This window comes from Oryzias latipes, chromosome 1 (genome assembly GCF_002234675.1).
Source record: "Oryzias latipes chromosome 1, ASM223467v1".
NCBI lineage: Eukaryota > Metazoa > Chordata > Actinopteri > Beloniformes > Adrianichthyidae > Oryzias > Oryzias latipes.
Genome location: NC_019859.2, coordinates 13,094,346 through 13,117,748, shown reverse-complemented (window position 1 = coordinate 13,117,748; position 23,403 = coordinate 13,094,346). Strand labels below are relative to the sequence as shown.

Below are 23,403 nucleotides of genomic sequence, written 5' to 3'. Positions count from 1 at the left end.
CTCAAAGAAAAGTTCAGGGATTTTTTCCTTGCCTGACTTTCATCACTGTGTAGTTCAGATGGGTGAAAACATCTTGGGCTAAATGGAGAGAACAAAATTTTATTTCACCCAGAGTCTACATACAGGAGGAAGGTGCAGGAATACTTGAAGATTGAAGTTGTAGTTCATACTTCTGCAAAAGTAGCAGCTGCAAAAGTGGTGCATGCACAACTAGACAAAAAACTTAATTTTTTCTAGTTTTTGATTGTAGATAACATTCCTCTTTTCAACATAAACATGATTCTAGACTTACTTTGTCAGTAGTAGCAGTGGGAGGCTCAGCAGTAGAGCCCTGCGCGGGACTATTTTCTTCATCCCGCCCGCGCCCGCTGAATTTCTGACCAATCCCGCCCGCTTCCGCAACGTATGCGTTACACTCCCGCCTGCACCCGCAATATGCATCTCCACTCCCGCCCGCACTCGCAAAACTCATAGAATTTAGTCCCGCACATTAATAGAGATGCATTGATTTTGTATCGTCTCCCGTCCCGCAGGAAAAAAACACGTATTTGTATTGATATTACTAAAGAGATTCATGTCCTCCTCCAGCTTCATCTTTTCATGCATTCCTCCTTTGTGTAATTTGCAACTTAATTATTAAATATATTTTCACAAATCCTGTTCGGTTAAAAGTGTGCGTGTGTGCGTGCGCGCCTGAAGCGCGCTCTTAGTAAGAGGCGGGGCGGGGCGTTGCACACCCCCAACAACAGGTTAGATGACAGAGGCCATTGGGCGTCTCTACCTGGTGCCTTCACGGAGCTTCAGTACATAAGAATCCAACAGCCGCACAGCCTAACGTAGTCCGCTAATATATATTCATGAGATATTCATGGCAGCACTGATCCCGCGGGTTTTTTTTTAGCCGCCCGCAGCACAATTCAAACCGCCCAATCCCAATGCAGCCCTCTACTCAGCAGCTTCTTTGTTGGCAGCATTGAGTTGACACACAAACTCTGGATTGAGTGGACACATTGCACGTATGTCAATCTAAAAATAAAAACAAGTGCTTGGTGTATAAATGCATGAGTTTAATTCAGAGCTAGAAAATAGAAACTCTAATGTATGAGTTTTTGCATATAAACATAACAACAAAGAAATCTATGAGGTGCCGTGTAGGACATTATTCAGAATTAGCATTCATAAACACATGTGAAATCTCTCACACACACTAGTGAAATGCTTGTATACATACAACTGAAAATGTATTCATTCACATACACATGTGAAATGCTCTCACACACACTACTGAAAATGCTCTCACATACACATGTGAAAATGCTCTCACACACACCATCCAAAATGCTCTCACATACACATGTGAAAATTTCAATAGAAACGGAAGGCATTTCAGTAGAAACAACGTTTTTTTTTTTTACTTTATTGTTAGAAACGAAGTTGGTCGACTGAAGGCATTTCAGTGGAAATGAACCTGTGTCCGAATTCCTGCCCTGATCCCTAACTACTAAAACCTTATATAGTGCAGAACTATATAGTTCTCTATATAGTTCTCTGAATTTAAAAGCAATTCAGACACCCGTGCTCAGTACTTTTTTCTTTTGGGTGTTGTTCATAACGCGCTTGACACGGAAACAAAGTGGCGCATTACCGCCACCACCTGGTCTGGAGGCGAACTACTCCTATTTAACGCGGAGAATGACACTTATTTGTCAGAGTAAAAACATAATAAATATGAACATTTTACAAAGACTATTTATGAATCTGCTGTGTTCTGATCATGGAAAACGTGACTGATTTATAAATAATTAAATTACAAACACTTTGGTGTTGATTTAATGTATTTGTTCATAAATAAACCCCCAAGTTATTTTTTCATGCCAATATTTATTTTGTTTTTGTGCCACTGAACGATTAACGGGCTCTTGCAAGGAGGCATTTTTTTCTGTAGTTTTCTTACACCTTACTGAAAATGGCTTTGAAAATGAATCTGTCCGTGTTCCTGGCAATAATTCAACCGTTTTTCGTGAGATCAAACTGAAAACGAGCAGATATGCAGCATCACAGGACGGCAAGGACAAGCAGACATCTCAGAAGATTTCCTCTGGATGCCCTGACCAGACAGAATAACTTGAGTTAAACTTAAAGCTTTTTTTTTAGTTAAACTTAAACTTTAACTTAAACTTTGTTACTAATCATGCTCAAGGTTACACAGTCTGCTGGGTAAGAGTTTAACATTCTTTTTCAAGTGAGTTGTGTAGTCCAATTACATGAAACACTTGTGAGTTCAAAGTTTAGAATATTTTATTCAGAGTCAAACCATATCACTTGTTTTAAACAAAAACAAAACAAAAACTTTCATTTTTAAAAGTTTAAATGAAAATCCAAAAACCCAGCCAAATAAAAACCACGAGATTTTCCAGAATTAATAAATACTTCATAATCTAAAATGTAAGACATCAAAATAAATAGAAACATTAAAAAAATGTGATTGAATTTCCTCAATGAAATAATTAATGTTGCATTTTCCAGGGTCTTCCACGTCTCTACTGCTTCACCAACACAAAGGTGTCTGTCCTGGCCCTTTACGCTGACGGTCAGTCCGACACAAGACTGGATTTTCGGTTGACCCGCAGGACCATCGAGCATCTGGGTCGATGGTCCTGAAGCATCAGCTTCGGGTTCCTCACACTCTGGGGGGTCACAGGAGACTGACGTCCTGGTGTTTCTTTTCTGGCTGGCGTGTGGCACATCTTACAGTGTGGTAGCCAGAGTCTTTGACATGACACGGTCCACTGTGAGCGATGTTGTCCACAGGACGGCAGACCGCATCCTCCAGCTGATGAGCAGGGTCACCCAGCTTCCCAGTGGGAATGAACTACCATAAGTCGCCTCTGGATTTTAGCAGCTCGCTTGGTCTTTCTCCTTCCAAAGGGTCACAAGGAGCATTGATGGCTGCCACATAAGAATAAAGGCCCTAAAAGAAAATGCAGCTTGTTATTTTAACAGGAAGCTTTTTTATTCCATTAAAATGCATGCTGTATGTGACTCTAATGCCAAATTTATAGATATTTTTGTTGGGAATCCAGGATCAATCCATGATTCACGGGTTCTACGTAAAAGCCCAATTTATGTAAATCAAACGAACCCACCTGAAGGATCCTTTTGGGTGATGGTGGGTATCCCTGCATTGCACATCCCATCATGCTGCTGACACCCTACAGGGAACCCATGAGGAATGCCATTGAGGCAGTTACAACCAGAACCACTCCAGAACACGCTCTGTTGTGAAGAGAGCATTTGGCATGATAAAGATGAGGAGGAGAGCAATATTTCTGGGGGCACTGGAAGTAAAACCAACCTTTGCAATGAAAATCATTGCCTGCAGTTCAATTCTGCACACTCTGTGCATCAGCAAAGGCGACTGCTTAGCCACAGATGTTGAGCCACAGCAGGACAACACCAGGAACATGCAGGACGAGCAGAGTCACGTCTGTCTGCAAGGACAAATCTTTGCTTTCCTTTCAGCTCCAACTGTGACACACATGACTCTAGAAGACCAGGATTATTGTTAACATGTATAAAAATAAATATTAACATATAAAACGAAATTCTAAATATGTACATCTGATATTTATATGAAAATCCTTTTAAGATTGTTAAAAATAGCTCAGATTTAAATAATACATGTAAATTATTCATTTTTGTTCATACATTTATTAAACAAATTGGAAAAACAATGGCTGCATTACATTTAGAACAATAATTTCAACTCAAGTAAACTTAACAGACTCTCCTGTCGCTGTTCCTCCCTTCTAGCCCTTTCCTCCTCTCTCTTCTGGGTCTTTAACATAAACCTTTAACCCAGTACGACAACGATTAACCGTTTATTAAAATGAAGTCAAATCTGATCATATGTCTCTACCCATCTGGCACAGGCTATCTTTCTCCATCCGCAAATGGATCGGATTTTCCTCATCCTCGTCTGTCCCTACATATATGAACACATTTAAAACATGTGTTAATAACTTGTGACTACGGTTAGAAGTCACTGCTTTTTGATGTAATATCTAGCGTTTGTTTTTAGCCTTCGGCGCTAATTCGCGTTAGCGTTAGCTTTAGCATTACTGAAATTGATGAGCTTCAAAACAATCTAGGTTGTTGATTGAGGAATATAACATATTAAACACATCATCTTAAGTATTTACAAATATATTTTACAACAGATACTGGATATTTTTTAATATACTTACACGTTTCGGTGGTTTTCCTTGCGCAACCGGCTGCCATTTTCGAATGATTCAGACGATTGATTATCTCGCGATAATCAGCCAACTTCCGTTTCTACTGAAATGCCTTCCGTTTCTGTCGAAAATTTCAGTAGTGTATGTGAGAGCATTTTGGATAGTGTATGTGAGAGCATTTTCACATGTGTCTGTGAGAGGATTTTCACATGTGTATGTGAGAGGATTTTCACATGTGTATGTGAGAGGATTTTCACATGTGTATGTGAGAGCATTTTCAGTAGTGTATGTGAGAGCATTTTCAGTAGTGTATGTGAGAGCATTTTCAGTAGTGTATGTGAGAGCATTTTCACATGTGTATGTGAGAGATTTCACATGTGTATGTGAGAGATTTCACATGTGTATGTGAGAGATTTCACATGTGTATGTGAATGAATACATTTTCAGTTGTATGTATACAAGCATTTCACTAGTGTGTGTGAGAGATTTCATATGTGTTCGTGAATGCTAATTCTGAATTATGTCCTACACGGCACCTCATAGAAATCATGAAAATGTTCCTAAAATACTTGTTCATTTTTCTAGCTCAGTCTCATTGGGGGATTGGGTGGTTTAGTCTCGCCATCCGCTCCTTGTCCACGGCAGACTGAACAGCCAAAATAGTCCCTGGATGACAAAGACAGAACATATTATTTCAACTTATTTGCAGTTTTGTTTTTTCAAAAGGTTGTAACGTACATTTTGACATCATGAAGGGGTTACATTTAATTTATTATTCTATTAAAACTAATAAAGTTGGGGTTTGAACTAACCCATTAACTTCTGAGAATAATATAACAAGTCTGGAAGTACCAACTCAATGTTGTATGAGGGCTGTTTCATTGCTTCAATAAAATCATTTCCCCTCTTGAAGTAAAAATAAATGAATTATTAAAGCTGTTTTGCTTTAAAAAGTTGCAAAGTACAACAACAACAAAAGAATACCTTAAAGCTCAGCACAGACTTTCTCCTTCAGTTCTGTGACATTGGATATGGCGTCATACACGATGGTGTCTAAAGGAAGTTTCTGCAACACAAAAATAAATAAAAATATAAATGATTTTTTTTGGGTCTACCACAAACTTTATTATTATTTATTTTATTTATTATTATTATTCCGAAAGACTTGACAGTTAAAGGTTAACTCAAGTCCTCAGAGGAACTGTTGAAAGACTAGTTTGTCTTGGGTGCGTGATTGCTTTTGGAACTGACTTTCAGCTCCTCCTGTCAAATAAATAAAACAGTTGAGTTTTGTCACCAACATGTCTCTATACTCTAAAGGCCAACTGATGGAAATCAACTGCTGACTGCTTGGAAAAACTTTCTTGCACAAAACCATGTGAGCATTTTGCTCAAAATGGTGGTGACAAAAACTTCATCTTTTCTAGTTTTTGATTGTAAATAACATTCCTGTTTTCAACATGAACATGATTCTAGACTTACTTTGTCAGTAGCAGCAGTGGGAGGCTCAGCAGCTTCTTTGTTGGCAGCATTGAGTTAACACACACTCTGGATTGAGTGGACACATTTCACGTGTTTAAAAATAAAAACTAAAGACAAGTTGTTTTGACTAGAGAAAGAAATCAACCTGTTTTTCTCTGCATACATTCCACTCTATCCACTCCACCATAATGTGGATTTCACTGTCCACGGTTTTCACTGTGGCTGAATGGACTCGACCTGTTAGGAGGAAGCGAATTCAGAGAAAAACTAATGTCCCGGAGGGGTGAAAAAACAACAACAAATATAAATATATTGTAATGGCCACAAGGAAACTCCTTAGTCGGGCGATTGTCAAAAAGCTTTCTTTATTCACTTTCCACGTCGGAACGGTTACAACAGGAGCAAAATGGCGCAGCCTGCTCTTTCATTCTGCAGGGCAACGATGTTCACCCAATGCACACACATAGGTAGATCCCGCCTCCAGCAACTGGCAGAAAGAGGGGTGTGCAGGTTGCAGGGGGGTAATGCGAGTCTTGTGTGACCCAAGACGATTGCACATGAGGGAAAACACCCGGGACTCAAAGTTTCGGCCCTGGTTGGAGTGTATGGTCTCCGGAACTCCAAAACGGCTAATCATGCCCTCCAGGAGGGCGTCCACAACCGTTTCTGCCTCCTGGTCAGGCAATGCGTATGCCTCTGGCCACAGAGTAAAGTAATCTATGGCAGAGAGAACATACCGGTTACCTTTTGGCAGAGCGCAGCAATGGGCCTAAGATGTCCTTTGCCACCCTCTCCATCAGCCCTCACACCTGAAATTGTTGGAGAGGAGCATGTGACTGGTCTGAGGGACCCTTGCAGGCTATGCAGAGGTTGCACTGACGGCAAAAGTCCTCCCTTTCCTCCTACATTGCCCCCAGTAAAAGCGTTTTTTGCAACTCCAAAATGTCTGGACCTCGCCACTCGAGGCATGGCCTGCAGCCCCAATTATTATTCCCATTAATTTTATTATTATAAAGGGCAGTGGATCTGTGGATCAGAGTAGCAAAACAATGAGTAAGATCATCTATTTGCTAGCATAGAAAAAGCTAATAGTTGTGAGCAGCACTCAGTTATGCCTGCCACTCAGAGCTGAAAAGTCATTAAAAATAAAAGAAGCTAATTTTGATTTTCACCCCAGTGATTGATTTAGTAGAAGCAGAGACAGTAAAAATATAGTTTATTAAGAGGCCAGCAACTCTTTTTGCTCTTACAACCAGCAATTTGAAAATTTGGTTCATCTACTTCCAAAAAATGAATATGCTGACCTGACTCTTGAAGTTTGAGCTCGCTGAATCAGTAGCTTTGCAATAATATGAGCTATTAAGACAGGTCGTAGCATATTGGTCAGTAAAAAAATGTATCTATAGACAGGAGGAAGGTGCGGGAATACTTGAAGATCAAACTTGTTGTTCATACTCCTGCAAAAGTAACAGATGTTCCTGGTGTAATAGGTGACAGAGGGCAGTGGCTAGACTCTGCTTGGAGCCGGTCTAGAATGGAGATGTAAGGCTCCTCCTTCCCTCCACTAGCCTGGGTGTACACCTTGGGCAAGTGTTAGCACACCCTGAGCCTCCCTAGTCAGGGTACGACATTGGCAGTTCTGGCTATCAACTCGGTACCAGTTCCGGAAGTCGGCAGTGATATCTACGTCAACTCGGCAACATCTCTGGCAACAAGCAACAGAAGAGTTATGCATTTGTTTCAACTATGTTGTGCCACTGGGCAACATAATCTTCTGCCAAGGCACATTATTGTGCACCGTTTAGTGTCGTCATCGTAGGTGCAGCCTCACTTTAATCATGGAAGTAAATTCGAATTTGACAAATCATATTACCGCGTTCGGGGTAGCTGATGTGCCACAGGACACGGCCGTTGTGAACGAGAAACGAAATCCGTGGATCAGGAGGATCCTGATAACTGGACCCTGGATAACTTTCCTCGTTATCCAGGGTTTGTTATTTGTGAAGCAATTAACTTTTTTTGTGAGCACAACATTCTCCATACAGAAGTTCATATAATCTGTTATGCATTGAGATGCTCTCTCTGAGATGTCCTCTCCATAATGATCCAGCAGGACACTCCAGTCAGTGGTTTCAAAACAGTCCCTGAGCTCCGCCTCAGGTGTCCACCCCCTCGCGCTCCGTTTTATTGCAGGCTGTCTCCTCACCAAAGGTGTGTATGTAGGCTGTAAGGAGATCAAAACGTGATCTGATTTGCAGAGAGTGGGGAGGGGTGTGGCCTGATAGGCATCTTTGATGTTGCAATAAAACAAATCAATCGTCATGTCATTGCGAGTTGGGCAGTTCACATACTGCTGCATAGATGACAAGGGGGAATCCAGGGAGACATGATTAAAGTCCCCTGAGATGACCACAAGTGCCTGTGGGTGCCGTGCTTGTAGTTCCATGACCGTATTAACAACCACCTCCATTGCTGTTTCTGCGTGCGCTCTGGGAGGGATGTAAACACTGCATGAATTCTCAGGTGTGCTTGGAGATAAGCCTTCTGATTAAAGCTTCTACCACATTCTTCACAAGAAAAAAGCTTTTCTCCTAAGTTAATTCTCAGGTGTGTTTCACGAATATAAAATGCAAAACTTAGTTATGGAAAAAGTACTTTTTCTTACTTTTCCATTGTAGATCTCAAAGAAACTGACATAGACAGACGAATCCAGATAAGCAAAGTTCCTGTAGTTCAGATGGGCGAAAACATCTTGGGCTAAATGGAGAGAATACAATTGAATTAAAATTAGAGAAGATCAACACTTTTCAAATGTAAAAATAATACCTCTTTGTATCTTCAAAATTATTTTATTCTGGCTCTACAGTTAAAAAGAAATACTAAAAAATTCAGAGACCAAGCATTAAGATTGTCCCCTAACCTGCAAGAGCATATATTTATTACTTTGGAGATCTTCTGCCACTTGTTGTGAAATCTCCCATTGTCTGCCACTAATAGAAAGTATTAGTGTTTAAGTCAGTAAACCTTGGCTGTGTCCAAATTCCCACCCTAATCCCAAACTACTAAAACCTATATAGTGCGGCACTAGATAGTTCCCATGATTTAAAAGCAATTCGGACACCCATGCTCACTAATTTTCTCTTTCGGGTGTTGTTCATATGGCACTTGACAAGAAAACAGAATGGCGCATTACTGCCACCACCTGGTCTGGAGGCAAACTAAATATTATATATATATTATAAATATTAACCTGGCGGTTTTCCTGTTTGCAATAATTCGATTGTTTTTTGTGAGATCAATCCGAAAATGAGCAGATATGCAGCACGGGGCAGCAAGGAGGTGAAGCAGACGTCTCACAGCGGCATGGAGGAGAAGCAGACGTCTCACAGCGGCAAGGAGGAGAAGCAGACGTCTCAGATTCAGAAGTTTTCCTCTGGCTGCCCTAGCCAGTGTTGAGGTGAAAAGGGGTTCCATAATATTTTCTATGATCTTTTCATTATGCATTACAGGGGTTCTATTATATTTTCTATGTTCTTGTTATTATGCATATAATATGAACAACTTGTGAGTTACACTTCAGCATTTGGGGTTACGCCATCTGCTGGGCAAGAGTTTTACATTCTTTTTCAACACTGGATTATGAGTTGTATAGTCTAAATACATGTGAGTTCAGAGTAAGTCAAACCATATCAGCCTTCAACACAAAGTATTCTATATCAGTTTATTTAGAAAAAAGATTTACACCATACTTGTTTTAAACAAAAATACTTTCATTTTTCAAACTTAATATGAAACTCCTAAAACCCAGCCAAAAGCACATGAGATTTTCCAGCATTCAAAAATAATTTATAAACTAAAATGTAAGACATCAGAATAAATAGAAACTTTCCAAAAATGAGATTTAATTTCCAAAATGAAATCATTAATGTTCTATTTTACAGGGTCTTCCGCGTCTCTACTGCCTTGCCAACATAAAGGTGTCTGTCCTGGTCCTCTACGCTGACGGTCAGTCCGACACAAGACCAGATTTTCACTTGGCCCGCAGGACCATTGAGCATCTGGTGGAGCAGCTTTGGGTTCCTCACAATCTGGGGTGGGCGCAGGAGACTGAGGTCCTGGTGTTCGTTTTTTGGCACATCTTACCGTGTTGTAGCCAGGGCCTTTGACATGCCACGGTCCACTGTGAGTGACATTGTCCACAGGACGGCGGACCGCATCCTGCCTGCTGATGCAAAGGGTCATCCGGCTTCCCAGTATTAACTGCCATTAGTGGCCATTGGTTTTAAGCAGCTTGCTGGGTTTGCTGCCTTCCAAGAGGTCGTCGGGAGCATTGATGGCTGCCACATAAGAATTAAGGCCCCAAAACATTATTTAATCACACTGCTGACACCCTACAGGGAACCCCTGAGGATTGCGGTTGAGGCCCTGTGGTGGAGAGAGCATTTGGGATGATGAAGACAAGGTGGAGAGCAATATTTCCTGTCAGCTCCAACTGTTCCACAAATGGTTCTAGAAGACCATGAGTATTGTTAAGATGTACACAAAAGTGTTAAATATAAGATGAAACTGTAAATATTTACCTTTGATGTTTATGATTGTTAATGTTATTTGAGATTGTTAAAAATGGCTCAGGTTTAAATAATACATGTAATTAATTTCTGTTCATGCATTTATTAAAATAATTGGAAAAATAAGAACAACAACAATGTTACATTTTTTCAATAGTCTTTTATAGTAATCTTAACAGTCTCTCCTGTCGCTCTTCCTCCCTTCTGGCTCTTTCCTGCTCTCTGCTCTGCCTTTTCTAGCAGACTGAATAGGCTGCCTCGCCGTGGCCTCTTAGCTGGCGGGGGCTCCTCCTCATCTTCCCCTGCCTGCTCCTGCTGTTGTTGCACTGAGGCAGAGGATGTGGAAGGGTTCTCCCAGGATAAGGCATGGAGGCCTCACTGATGCCCTGCTGCCTATTGCCTCATTCATCAAGGAGAACCACTTCCACAAAGCTGCTGAAGGTTCCCCTGCCTCAGTACCACTGCATGGACATGTCTAGGCCTTCATTTCTTCACAAACCTTATATGTTGTCTTTAGCTTTTTCCATTTCTTTGCTGCTCTGGCTGGACTTGTCATTTATGTCAGCCCCATTTCATGTATCACTGCTGTAAATACAAGGGAACAACAAAAACCTTTACCCCAAATGATGACAGTTTAATGATAAATGAATACAAATCTGAGCTGTAATCATCTTACTCCCATCCGGCATCTAAAGCGAATCTTTTGCCTGAAAACTATCTATACTAGCTATCTTTCTCCATCCGCAGGCGGATCAATCTCTCAACATCTTTGTCTGTCCCTATATATGTTAACACATTTAAAAGATGTGTTCATAACTTATGACTGTGATTAAAACTCGTCCTTTTTAGATGTACTGCCTACTGCGTTTGTTTTTAGCCTTCGACGCTAATTAGCGTTAGTTATAGCATTACCGAAATTGATACGTTTCAAAATAATGTAGGTTGTCGAGGAATATAACATATTACACGTCATATAATATATATACAAATATATACTTGAGAACAGATACTTAATTCTTAACATACTTACATTTATAAGTCACCTTCGCCCCACCGTCCGCCACTTTCGGATAGATCAAACGCAATGCATTGTGGTCTATAGTTGCTAATGTAGTGAGCATCGATCCAGACTGGTTTTTCGCAGAGACTTGTGGGAAATTTCTACTGCACTCGATTTTGGAACTGTAGATTCAGACACCCTTACAAAATGGCGACCGTACTATATAGTGCACTATATAGGGGTTAGGGCGGTAATTCGGACACAGGGCTTATTTTAAAGCTGCTCCAAATCAGAATGTAGACTTACATGGGTCTTTCCACTTCCTGTCTAAGCAAAGCAAGTAGCCACACCCCCTTCAAAAATAGATCGCACCAAAGGTTGGCAGTAAACCTATGCAAGAAAAACGCAATAAATAAATTGTGCACATACCTTTAGCATGTGAAGAGGTTTTGAAGATTCTCCCTCTGGAAAAACTAACGCATACCCTTCATGACAATATTGAAGAGTTTAAAAAAACAATCTGGCAACCAATTATGGATGCCGCTGGTGATGAAGGCTTTTTTCTTTAACCTGCTGCCTTTTTATGTTGTGATGTTAAAAAGAAAATATGGGTTTGTAAACATCTTGATGTCCCCTTTTTTTCATGATTTCCTATGTTTTCACTACCCAAAATAAAGTGCGACAATTTCAGTCTTATTTAAAAAAAACTCACATACAATATTATCCACCAAAAATTGGTTTTATTAACTATAAACACATGCAGGACAACAATGCAAATCTAATCAACAAATGGAAAAAAATACATAGTGTATAGATGGATAAGTTCAATTCAGAGCTAGAAAATAGAAACTCTAATTTATGAGTTATGCATATAAACAAAACAACAAAGAAATCAACAAAATGTTCCTAAAATACTTGCATTTTGTTCATTTTTCTAGCTCAGTTCCAGTGGTTTAGTTTCGCTATCTGCTCCTAGTCCACGGCAGCCAGAATAGTCCCTGGATGACTGTAAAGTTACCTTTGTTAAACTTTCTTCTTCATTGCACTCTCTTGTTTCTCTCATTTCAATCTTGAATCCAACAAACTCAGTGAACAACAAGAGACGGTCTTAATCGTTTGAGTGGCTCTGTAGAGGTGCCAATGATGCCATCCATACCAACAACGGTATAACAACCGTTCCATTCATTTTTTCAGAAGTTCACCAGCAGCACATTGCATCATTAACCCAAAAGATTTCCTTTTAGAAAAAACAGAACTTACTGACTTCAAAATAAAAGCATACATTGTTCTTTAAGATTAAATTATAACATCGCTGGCAATAAACTATAAACATGTCACATAAATGGCGCTAACAATGACAAAGACAAAACATATTATTTAAACCCATTTACAATTTTTTTCTCAACAGGTTGTAACATACATTTTGACATCATATAGTACATTGCACATCATGAAGGGGTTACATTTAATTTATTATTCTATTAAAACTAATAGAGTTGGGGTTTGAACTAACCCATTAACTTCTGAGAATAATTCAACAAGTCTGGAAGTACCAACTCAATGTTGTATGAGGGCTGTTTCATTGCCTCAATAAAATCATTTCCCCTCTTGAAGTAAAAATAAATCATTATTAAAGCTGTTTTGCTTTAAAAAGTTGCAAAGTACAACAACAACAAAAGAATACCTTAAAGCTCAGCACAGACTTTCTCCTTCAGTTCTGTGACATTGGATATGGCGTCATACACGATGGTGTCTAAAGGAAGTTTCTGCAACACAAAAATAAATAAAAATATAAATGATTTTTTATTATTTATTTTAGTTATTATTTTTATTATTATGAAAGACAGGATGTCCACTGTTTTGTCTGAGTCATTGATGGGTTTTTGCCTATGCTGAAAGTTCTCTTTCGGAAAATGAGTGTAGTGTCTGTGGTACGGTTGAGCAAAGACATTGCCTCCTGACAAGCATCTCCTTCCAGCTGCTCCTCAACTACAACAGATCTCTGGAATTTAGGGCCCCATGAAGAAAAGAACACACACACTTTAAAGAAATTAAGTCTTAGTTGCTGATCAGATATGTAAATATTTTAAAAAATAATGTAACTACAGTAATTCCAAGAAAATGTTCATGAAATCTAGTTAGTGGAAAGCTGCTTCCTAATGTCAGACATACAAACTACCGTATTTTCCGGACTATAAGTCGCTGCGGAGTATAAGTCGCACCAGCCCAAAAATGCATTATAAAGTAGAAAAAAACACAGATAAGTCGAACTGGACTATAAGTCGCATTTTGACGGGAAATTTATTTGACAAAATCTGAGACCAAGATATAATAACTTGCACAAACTGATATAACACAATCATAGCAGACTGTTTGTCTCATAATTTCACAGTATTTCTCTCATACTTATTTATTTATTCCTTTCATGAAGCATCATTGGCCAACTAATACTCTGTTTTCATCCTGTATTTGTAGAAACAATTGTCATTTTTATTGCATTTCTGAATCTATGAAATCATTGGAAAATAGAATATTATGTTTTTAGCCTTCAAGATCTTACTGTAAAAAAAGGTTTGCTGATTCTCTGAGTCACTTAACATACTCTTAACACTTAACATACCTCATACATCAAATTGACCCAGGAACATCATCTCTGTTCCTCACAAATGAACATAACAGGAGGGTTAACAATGTATTTATTTCAATTTATTTCTAATATAAGTCGCTGCGAAGTATAAGTCGCACCTAGAGCTATGACGGTGTCGAATTTTTGATCACCGCGGTGATGAACCACCAGGCACCCCCCCCCCCCCCCCCCCCCCAAAAAAAAACCCCACAAAATCCCCCGGCGGCCGCATCGGAAATAAATACAATTACAACGTACTATTCTTTGTTAACAAATAACAGTAACACCTACATATCTAACTTGTGAACTAACTATAGGTGTGGTAGATTGACTGTGTGTGTGAGCGTGGAGTGTCTTGTGTAGGAATAGTAGGTAGGTGCGCACACGTGTGTTGGGGGTGTGTGTTGATTCTTCTGCAGCGGACCGCTCTGGAGCTGCACGCAAGTTTCACCTGTTCTCTCTGGTACAGACATCTTATTCAAATATTATGTATTGACCAGTAATAAGCAGACTGCAGACACTGTCACCTTTCCGGTAGCCGTGAAGCCTAACTAACACCCATGAAGAACGCGGGGCAGGAGGCTCCACCTTTGTTTATACAGACACGTAACGTTACGCTGCAAAAAATAGTTCCCAAACAAAACATGTAGTGATATTCATGGAAATCTAACAGTTCATGTTTGGTGTTACAGAGTGAAGGAGAACAGTAATACCACCCCCCCCCCCCCCCCCCTCCAACACAAAATCCTCTGGTGGGTGGCAGTGTCGCGCACTTAAGAACGCACGCAGCTTGTAATGGAAATGAATACAATGGAAATTAATAATTAGAAAGCAGTAAATTTGTTGTATTTCCTTGCGAGACGGAAACTTCTGTTGTAGAGTGAGGATGTGTGCTTCTGAAAGCGCGCGCCTGTTTGTGTAACTGTAAAAGGAGCCGCGTGTCACGTGCAGCGCAGAGGCAGACAGTGAGAGCGCGCACCTACGAGAGAGAGTGACAGGCGCGGTGGGAGAAAAGGAGACAACAGTCTGAAAGAAAGAAGGAAAGTCTGAACACAGGACTAGCAGAAAAAGGAAATTATCAGCAAAGATGAATGCGTTTAATGAAATCAATCATGCACCATATGCAAAAAGTAAAAAAAAAAAAGTGCGGTGATGCGATCATCACCGCGGTGATGCAGTTATCGTCACAGCCCTAGTCGCACCCCTTGCAAAACTATGAAAAAAGGGCGACTTATGGTCCGGAAAATACGGTACTTATGTGAAAGAGGTGACAGCATACAAACCTAAAACCTTCTGTTTTCTTCTACTACACCAGCTGACATAATGTAACCAGTTTGTAAATGTATTACCTCCCACTTGAGAAATGCCAGTGAGGCTATTTGAAGGGGTAGATTCTCATCTAATCTTTCTCTGGATTGTCTTAAGACGCCAAGAAATGTATACTGTACTGCTCGCAGCATTATAGACATGTCCATAGACATGTTGGAAAGAAAAAGAAAAACTACCTTGATGGCGCGAAGGCTGCAGTTGATTTCTGCAGTCTCAACCAGAGTGCTGTGGTCACTGCAGTTGACATCCGTTCCACGCTCATTGCCAGCAAGATCGACCAATGAGAATTTGCCATGTAAGGTTTTGGGACAATCATTGCGCCGCAGCACAATCTGGAGGAAGGCATGGGAGCGTGAGGATTTGGCATTGACTGACGTCTGGTCTGATGTTCTGAGAAAACATAAAAAGAGGGCAGAAGCATAATTTCAAGTTTTACAAATTTAAACTTTTTTTTTTTTTTTTTTACATTTGAAACCGTTAGAAAATAGTCTATTCTACTGTAGGTCTTGTGAGCATTGGAGAAAAAGAGTATTGTCTGTCATGTGGATGCAAGAAACGACAGATGTCCAAGACGCCATAGGTAGAGAGGAAAGACTGAAAGCGGAAGCGGCTTTGGGTATTGCGTATCCTGGTTTAATAGAGGATCTATCCATTTCTGGATTCAAACACAAGTTTAAGTCTCCACCCATAATGAGAACATGGGAATTTGAACATGGCAGTCGTTCAAAATTACGAGAAAGAAATTTCGATTGTCAATGTTTGGAGCGTATATATTAGCTAGAGTGACCTTGGGTAAACCTATATATAGGTATAGAGTAAACCTGTGACTATTACATATCTACCATTGGGATCAGCTAAGACTGAGGAGGGGGGAAAGAGATATTCTTATTTATTAATATTGCAACTCCCTTCGCCTGAAAAGTCTAATGAAATAGCTGTCCAACCCAACCACCTCTCAAGTGGGCATTGTCTACATTTTTGAGGTGCATTTCCTGAACAAATGCTATTCCTGTACCCATTTTCTTTAAGTGAGTGAGAGCTTTTTTCCTTTGACATTCCAGGTTACAATATCAACAGAACAAGCCATTAAGGCCTAAATATATTTAGATAAGAAAAAAAAAGGATACCATAACAGTAAGCACAGTGATTAGTCGAGGTACAGTCATAAATGCATATTTTGGCTGAGATGATGAAAGCAGAGATAAACCTTTGGTTCAATGTTGACAGCAAGGAATTAAAAACCATACTCCCCCCTCCCCCGAAACCCTAAAACGACCTGGTGATACTAGCTGTTAGAACAAACAGCACACCTACCCTATCAAAATGCAAAACTTCCACACTAAATCTAAACCCTTCTATGCCCTGATTTAAAATTAAAATAAAGAGATACCTGAAAGAATGCAACACCATGACTTGCAAATATTTCTGAAATATGTATACAATACCTTAAAAAATAAATATAAAATAGAAAATTTGTCCCAAATAGAAAATAAAACATTCATGGTAACACGCAAAGTATTCTGGTAATAATGAGTACGAAGAAAAATAAATAATAATAAAAATAAAAAACCAAGTGGCCGGAAAGCCAAAAACAAACTCACAACATGATCCAGATCAAGAGGGACACGCTAGGGGGCAGTCATTAATATAAACCGCTGTGTGGCTGAAAAAGCCTAAATCACGATTTAAAAGTGAACAAAGTTTTATACTTCACCCATGTTCAAATTATTTAATTAGTCCGTCTTGTGATCCTTCCCAAACTTTTCAGCCTCCAGCACCGAACTGATGCTCTGCCGCGTCCCATCATGTTTAGTGATGCGGAGCCGCACTGGGTAAAGCAGCAAGGCTCTCAATCCCATCCGATACAGTTCGGACATCACTGATCTGTACTCCTTCCTTTGGCCAACAACTTCAGGGATGTAGTCCTCATAGATGTGAAAGGGTTTATCCAAGTATTTCAGCTCTCTTCTCTTCCTGGTCTCCCTAATCAGCAGCTCTTTGTTTTGGTGCATGTGAAAACAAAGGATGACCGGCCCCAGGCTTCTAGCAAAGTGAAACTTTCTAGAGTTCAGCTTCAACCTTGCATCCCTAATTCTTGTTAAAATTAAAGTGAGACAACTTGCACAACTAAATTAAAAGATATATTTTTTATCACACTGTATTTCCATAGTTCTTAATTTTGTTCAAGCAGACCAAACGATTTCTAGAGGTTATCATATTTATTATGCCAATGCTCACCATGCAAGTTCTGGACTTCTCCCCAATGAAGGAATCCTTCAGCACTTTGGTTAGAGTGCTTGTTCCGAAAGGAATGTGATTACTGTTCATTCCCAGTGAGTGAATGCACTCCTATAGGAAACAACATTGGTTTAGTGAACATGTTAAGTGGAACATGTTAAGTAAATTGTTGGAAAGAAAAAGAAAAACTACCTTGATAGCGAGTAGGCTGCAGTTGATTTCTGCAGTCTCAACCAGAGTGCTGTGGTCACTGCAGTTGACATCCGTTCCACGCTCATTGCCAGCAAGATCGACCAATGAGAATTTGCCATGTGAGGTTTTGGGACGATCATTGCGCCGCACCACAATCTGGAGGAAGGCATGGGAGCGTGAGGATTTGGCATTGACTGACGTCTGGTCTGATGTTCTGAGAAAACATAAAAAGAGGGCAGAAGCATAATTTCAAGTTTTACAAATTTAAACATGTTTTTTTTTTTTTTTTTACATTTGAAATCAGCTAAATACCTGCATGCACAGCCTGTCTGTAAACCCTTGATGAGATCTTCTGGTGTGGACACACAGACCTCCTCCAGTCCAACCACCTGAACCTGCTGACAGCCATCCTCCAAAACCTGGAGTTGGGTCTTTTTGTTCAGCAAATCATACACCTGTATGTAATAAGATATACCTTGCTGGAGTTTACTACGAATATAAAATGCAAAACTTAGTTATGGAAAAAGTACTTTTTCCTACTTTTCCATTGTAGATCTCAAAGAAACTGACATAGACAGACGAATCCAGATAAGCAAAGTTCCTGTAGTTCAGATGGGCGAAAACATCTTGGGCTAAATGGAGAGAATACAATTTTATTGAAATGAGAGAAGATCAACACTTTTCAAATGTCAAAATAATAGGCGGCGGCATCTTCTCAGGTTCATTCTCCTTTTTCGTACGGTGGCCCAGAAGGGTCACAACACAACACATTAACTTTATACACAACACACTAACTTTACACACAACACACTAACTTTACACACAACACACTAACTTTACACACAACACATTAACTTTACACACAACACATTAACTTAACACACAACACATTAACTCACAACACAACACAATAACTCACAACACAACACAATAACTCACAACACAACACATTAACTCACAACACAACACATTAACTCACAACACAATAACTCACAACACATTAACTCACAACACATTAACTCATGGCCCAGAAGGGTCACAACACAACACATTAACTTACCTCACAACACATTAACTCACAACGGAAGTAAAGCAGCAATTGAAGTGCTTTTATTCTGAAATTTCTACTGGGCTGAGCAGCTAACTACCTAACAGAAAGTAATGTCACAGTGAGCTGTGGAGGGAGCATGTTATTGCTACAAGAGAAGCTAGCAGCAGTGTTGCCAGAAACTTTGTCTTTACTATGGTTCTCGTTCCTCTAAACACACACAATATGAACGCACACTCCTCCCTCCGCTCTGACATCCCCCTCTGTCGCTGCACGCGCGCTCCTCTCCTTTTTTTTTCGCTCCGTCCTGTGTGTGCGTGTGTGTTGGGGACTGCACGTGCCTGTGTGAGAGGACGGAGCGGAAAAAAGGAGAGGAGAGGAGCGCGCGTGCAGCGACAGAGGGGGGTGTCAGAGCGGAGGGAGGAGTGTGCGTTCATATTGTGTGTGTTTAGAGCAGTGTTTTTCAACCAGTGTGCCGCGGCACACTAGTGTGCCGTGAGAGATGGTCAAGTGTGCCGTTGGAAATTGCCCTCATTAACTGATCTAAAAGCAATTACCATCTCCATGATTTCAGCTCTCTGTTCATCCAAACAGGCCCTGATAAAACACTGAGGAGTTAGGAATATAAAAGATCATAAAATACTTTTTCTTTGTGTTTATTTTATTCAGTGATGAAAGTCAGGCAAGGAAAAAATCCCTGAACTTTTCTTTGAGCGATATGGCGGGCACAGAGCGAAATTTTGGAAAAATACGTGGTCTTAGATGCATTCTGGTGCATTCTGGCAACTAGTTATTCACTTCTTTATCAAGAAACTAAGACTAATTGGAGCATCATGATTTGTCATTCAAACCCCTAGTTTGACTCTCCATTAAGGACTTGCTGGTCCTAAAAAAGAATTTGGAAAATTGCTCAAAGTAACACAATCCTACAATCTACGCTTTTCCTTAAAGCTGCAAAACATACAATTGCTAAAATATAGTAACATCAAAGCCCCAAATGGCAAAAAGAACACCAGTAACTATTATATTCTATGAAAATACCTCAGTTATTTATACATTATTTCTGCTTTAGAAATGACTGATGTACAACATCCACTTGCACTGTTTTCTCAAACTATAACTACATCAAAATATGGGATCTGCTTTAAACTATAATTCTATAACATAATACATCAATTCTTTAACACCAATACTAAGTAATCTGGGAAATATCAAAACAAACATACAAACTAAACTAAACATTGTAAACATTATTTTTTAAGGGAGTGTGGGTCCAAACCATCAAATACTTATAATTAATGTCAACTATACTGAACTAAATCATGGTAATTAGGAAATACAAATAAATTAGATAAAGAAATGTATTCAAAATAAAAACTGAAACTCAAAACTAAAATTGAAATTATTTCAAAATGTGGTTTTGAGATTATTTTACACAAAAAAGTATTTGACCTACACTACCTTAAAAATCTTTTTTTTCCAGCCAAGACCACTTCAATTTGTTTTTTATCGTCTTCTCACAACTGAGGTCGTGACCACGCTCAATAATGACGATGCCTGCCATTATTTTAACACAAATTTGATCGCAAACTCTTCAGATGTGTTTGTGAAAATTTAGCGTGGGTCCGCCAGTTTTGGTCTCTAGGGAAGCGAGTCACGCTGACCACGTGGTGCAGACAGAGCCAATCAGACCCGTCGACGCATCCGAAAGCAACTAAAACGTCCCGTCATTGGTCAATTAGGCCGGGAAGACGAGAGATGGCCACGACCATAGAGGAAGCGATCTGCGGAGAAATATAGAAAATAAAGCTAAAATTAGCTGATTTCAGACCATTTTTTGATCCGGAAAGCGATTTGTCCGTAGAGATCAGGTCTTTATTTCCCGGAAAGTACGTTCGGTTTGCTCAAAAACCCGGATTTCCGGGAATTCCCGGAAGACTTTCATCACTGTTTATTTTATTAAAGACATTTTGATAAGGTACCGCGATTCAGCTGCACCTTCGGCTGTATTTTGGAAACGACCCGTCCCTTTAACTGTCTCCACCAATCATTCTTGAAGGCTTAATCACATGTCATCAGTCTGACCAATCAGAAGTGGTTAAAGTCTTCACTTCCTTGTCTCGATTTAGTTCGTAAAGTCGCTCAGTTCTAAAAAAAATAGCAGCTAAAGCTCGTCTTTAGCGGTGTAGCTTCCCACAGAATCCGGTATCAGACCGTGGAACAAGTGAACAAAACAATGAAGCTCCGAAAACCGATCTCCGGCCGTTTTATGCACTACATCTCCCATGATGCATTGGGTTGTGAGAGTGACAGCGCATACGGAGATCTGTTGTTAAACGTCTTGAAACCAACGAACACACATCAAACTGTTTTTAAATCTTCTAACTTATCTTTTATTGCATCTTTTAGAAAAAAAACAGCTGCAGTTTCCAGCTTTTTCTGCAACAATTATCTCAAAAATGCACGTGAGTTTGTGGAGGGGCTGTAGATCAATACAGAGTATGAGTTTCTCCTTTTTTTTTAATTTTTGGATGCTGGTGTGCCGCGGGATTTTTTTTAAGGTTAAAGTGTGCCGTGGCTCCGAAAAGGTTGAAAAACACTGGTTTAGAGGAAGGAGAACTGTAGTAAAGACAAAGTTTCTGGCAACACTGCTGCTAGCTTCTCTTGTAGCAATAACATGCTCCCTCCACAGCTCACTGTGACATTACTTTCTGTTAGGTAGTTAGCTGCTCAGCCCAGTAGAAATTTCAGAATAAAAGCACTTCAATTGCTGCTTTACTTCCGTTGTGAGTTAGTGTGTTGTGAGGTAAGTTAATGTATTGTGTTGTGACCCTTCTGGGCCATGAGTTAATGTGTTGTGTTGTGTTGTGAGTTAATGTGTTGTGTTGTGAGTTAATGTGTTGTGTTGTGAGTTATTGTGTTGTGAGTTAATGTGTTGTGTTGTGAGTTAATGTGTTGTGTGTTAAGTTAATGTGTTGTGTGTTAAGTTAATGTGTTGTGTTGTGAGTTAATGTGTTGTGTTGTGAGTTAATGTGTTGTGTTGTGAGTTAATGTGTTGTGTTGTGAGTTAATGTGTTGTGTTGTGAGTTAATGTGTTGTGTTGTGAGTTAATGTGTTGTGTTGTGAGTTAATGTGTTGTGTTGTGAGTTAATGTGTTGTGTTGTGAGTTAATGTGTTGTTGTGTTGTGTGAGTTATTGTGTTGTGTTGGGAGTTAATGTGTTGTGTTGGGAGTTAATGTGTTGTGTTGGGAGTTAATGTGTTGTGTTGTGAGTTAATGTGTTGTGTGTTAAGTTAATGTGTTGTGTGTAAAGTTAATGTGTTGTGTTGTGAGTTAATGTGTTGTGTTGTGAGTTAATGTGTTGTGTTGTGAGTTAATGTGTTGTGTTGTGAGTTAATGTGTTGTGTTGTGAGTTAATGTGTTGTGTTGTGAGTTGTTGTGTTGTGTTGTGAGTTAATGTGTTGTGTTGTGAGTTATTGTGTTGTGTTGTGAGTTAATGTGTTGTGTTGTGAGTTATTGTGTTGTGTTGTGAGTTATTGTGTTGTGTTGTGTTGTGAGTTAATGTGTTGTGTTGTGAGTTAATGTGTTGTGTTGTGAGTTGTTGTGTTGTGAGTTAATGTGTTGTGTGTTAAGTTAATGTGTTGTGTGTAAAGTTAATGTGTTGTGTGTAAAGTTAATGTGTTGTGTGTAAAGTTAATGTGTTGTGTTGTGAGTTAATGTGTTGTGTTGTGAGTTAATGTGTTGTGTTGTGAGTTAATGTGTTGTGTTGTGAGTTAATGTGTTGTGTGTTAAGTTAATGTGTTGTGTGTAAAGTTAATGTGTTGTGTTGTGAGTTAATGTGTTGTGTTGTGAGTTATTGTGTTGTGTTGTGAGTTATTGTGTTGTGTTGTGAGTTAATGTGTTGTGTTGTGAGTTAATGTGTTGTGTTGTGAGTTAATGTGTTGTGTGTTAAGTTAATGTGTTGTGTGTAAAGTTAATGTGTTGTGTGTAAAGTTAATGTGTTGTGTTGTGAGTTAATGTGTTGTGTTGTGAGTTAATGTGTTGTGTTGTGAGTTATTGTGTTGTGTTGTGAGTTAATGTGTTGTGTTGTGAGTTAATGTGTTGTGTTGTGAGTTAATGTGTTGTGAGTTAATGTGTTGTGAGTTAATGTGTTGTGTGTTAAGTTAATGTGTTGTGTGTAAAGTTAGTGTGTTGTGTGTAAAGTTAGTGTGTTGTGTATAAAGTTAGTGTGTTGTGTATAAAGTTAATGTGTTGTGTTGTGACCCTTCTGGGCCACCGTATTTTCGACTCACGTAGAAAAGGCACCGATGGCGCCGGTTTGGCATCATTCCCTCTGCGGTGCTGTTTAGGAGCTGCTGTACAAAAAGAAACAGAGACCGATAATAAATACATCAACATGAAAAGAGATTAATATAACAAATGTCTGCCATTGAGATGCATCACATTTACTGTACAGACTCCATTTTTTTAAGGTTTAAAAAGTTTGATACTAACCAGAACCAGAAACTTTGATTGGTTGGCGGGTTAAGATCCGGATGAATGGTCTCAGGGTGAGCTGAGGAAGACTGCTGGATGTGCTGCATGCTGTAGGGAAATGATTCAAATATAGTAAAGCTTTGTTCTCCAAACAAGCCCAGGTTTCACACCAAGCAGGTAGAAATATGACACGATCATAAAATACAT

General features: G+C 39.5%; 1 protein-coding gene and 1 long non-coding RNA gene across 2 annotated transcripts; one reads left to right on the top strand and one right to left on the bottom strand.

Annotated features, from left to right (window-relative positions):
- Nucleotides 1–4,743: 4,743 nt before the first annotated feature.
- LOC110015060 lies at nt 4,744–10,423 on the top strand. The gene is made up of 3 exons (XR_002290126.2): nt 4,744–9,059; nt 9,090–9,177; nt 9,662–10,423. It is a non-coding gene; the product is annotated as an uncharacterized LOC110015060 (long non-coding RNA).
- Nucleotides 10,424–12,008: 1,585 nt separating this feature from the next.
- On the bottom strand, nt 12,009–23,403 carry LOC101164958 (kinesin-like protein KIF2A). Its single transcript, XM_023961115.1, has 9 exons — nt 23,367–23,403; nt 23,215–23,304; nt 23,013–23,075; nt 18,214–18,305; nt 17,986–18,128; nt 17,674–17,887; nt 17,482–17,592; nt 15,420–15,633; nt 12,009–13,054 (listed from the first exon to the last, which is right to left on the bottom strand). The coding sequence occupies exons 1-8, from the start codon at nt 23,401–23,403 to the stop codon at nt 15,556–15,558; spliced, it is 828 nt and encodes a 275-aa protein (XP_023816883.1). The 3' UTR covers nt 12,009–13,054; nt 15,420–15,555.

Excerpts from the sequence above, each read along its gene's own strand:
- LOC101164958 (XM_023961115.1), bottom strand. The coding sequence starts at position 23,403 with ATGTATTTTATGATCGTGTCATATTTCTACCTGCTTG. Across the intron at positions 23,076-23,214 it reads AATCAAAGTTTCTGGTTCTG|CAGCTCCTAAACAGCACCGC; the intron begins GTTAGTATCAAA and ends CTTTTTGTACAG. Across the intron at positions 17,593-17,673 it reads GCAGCCTACTCGCTATCAAG|GAGTGCATTCACTCACTGGG; the intron begins GTAGTTTTTCTT and ends TGTTTCCTATAG.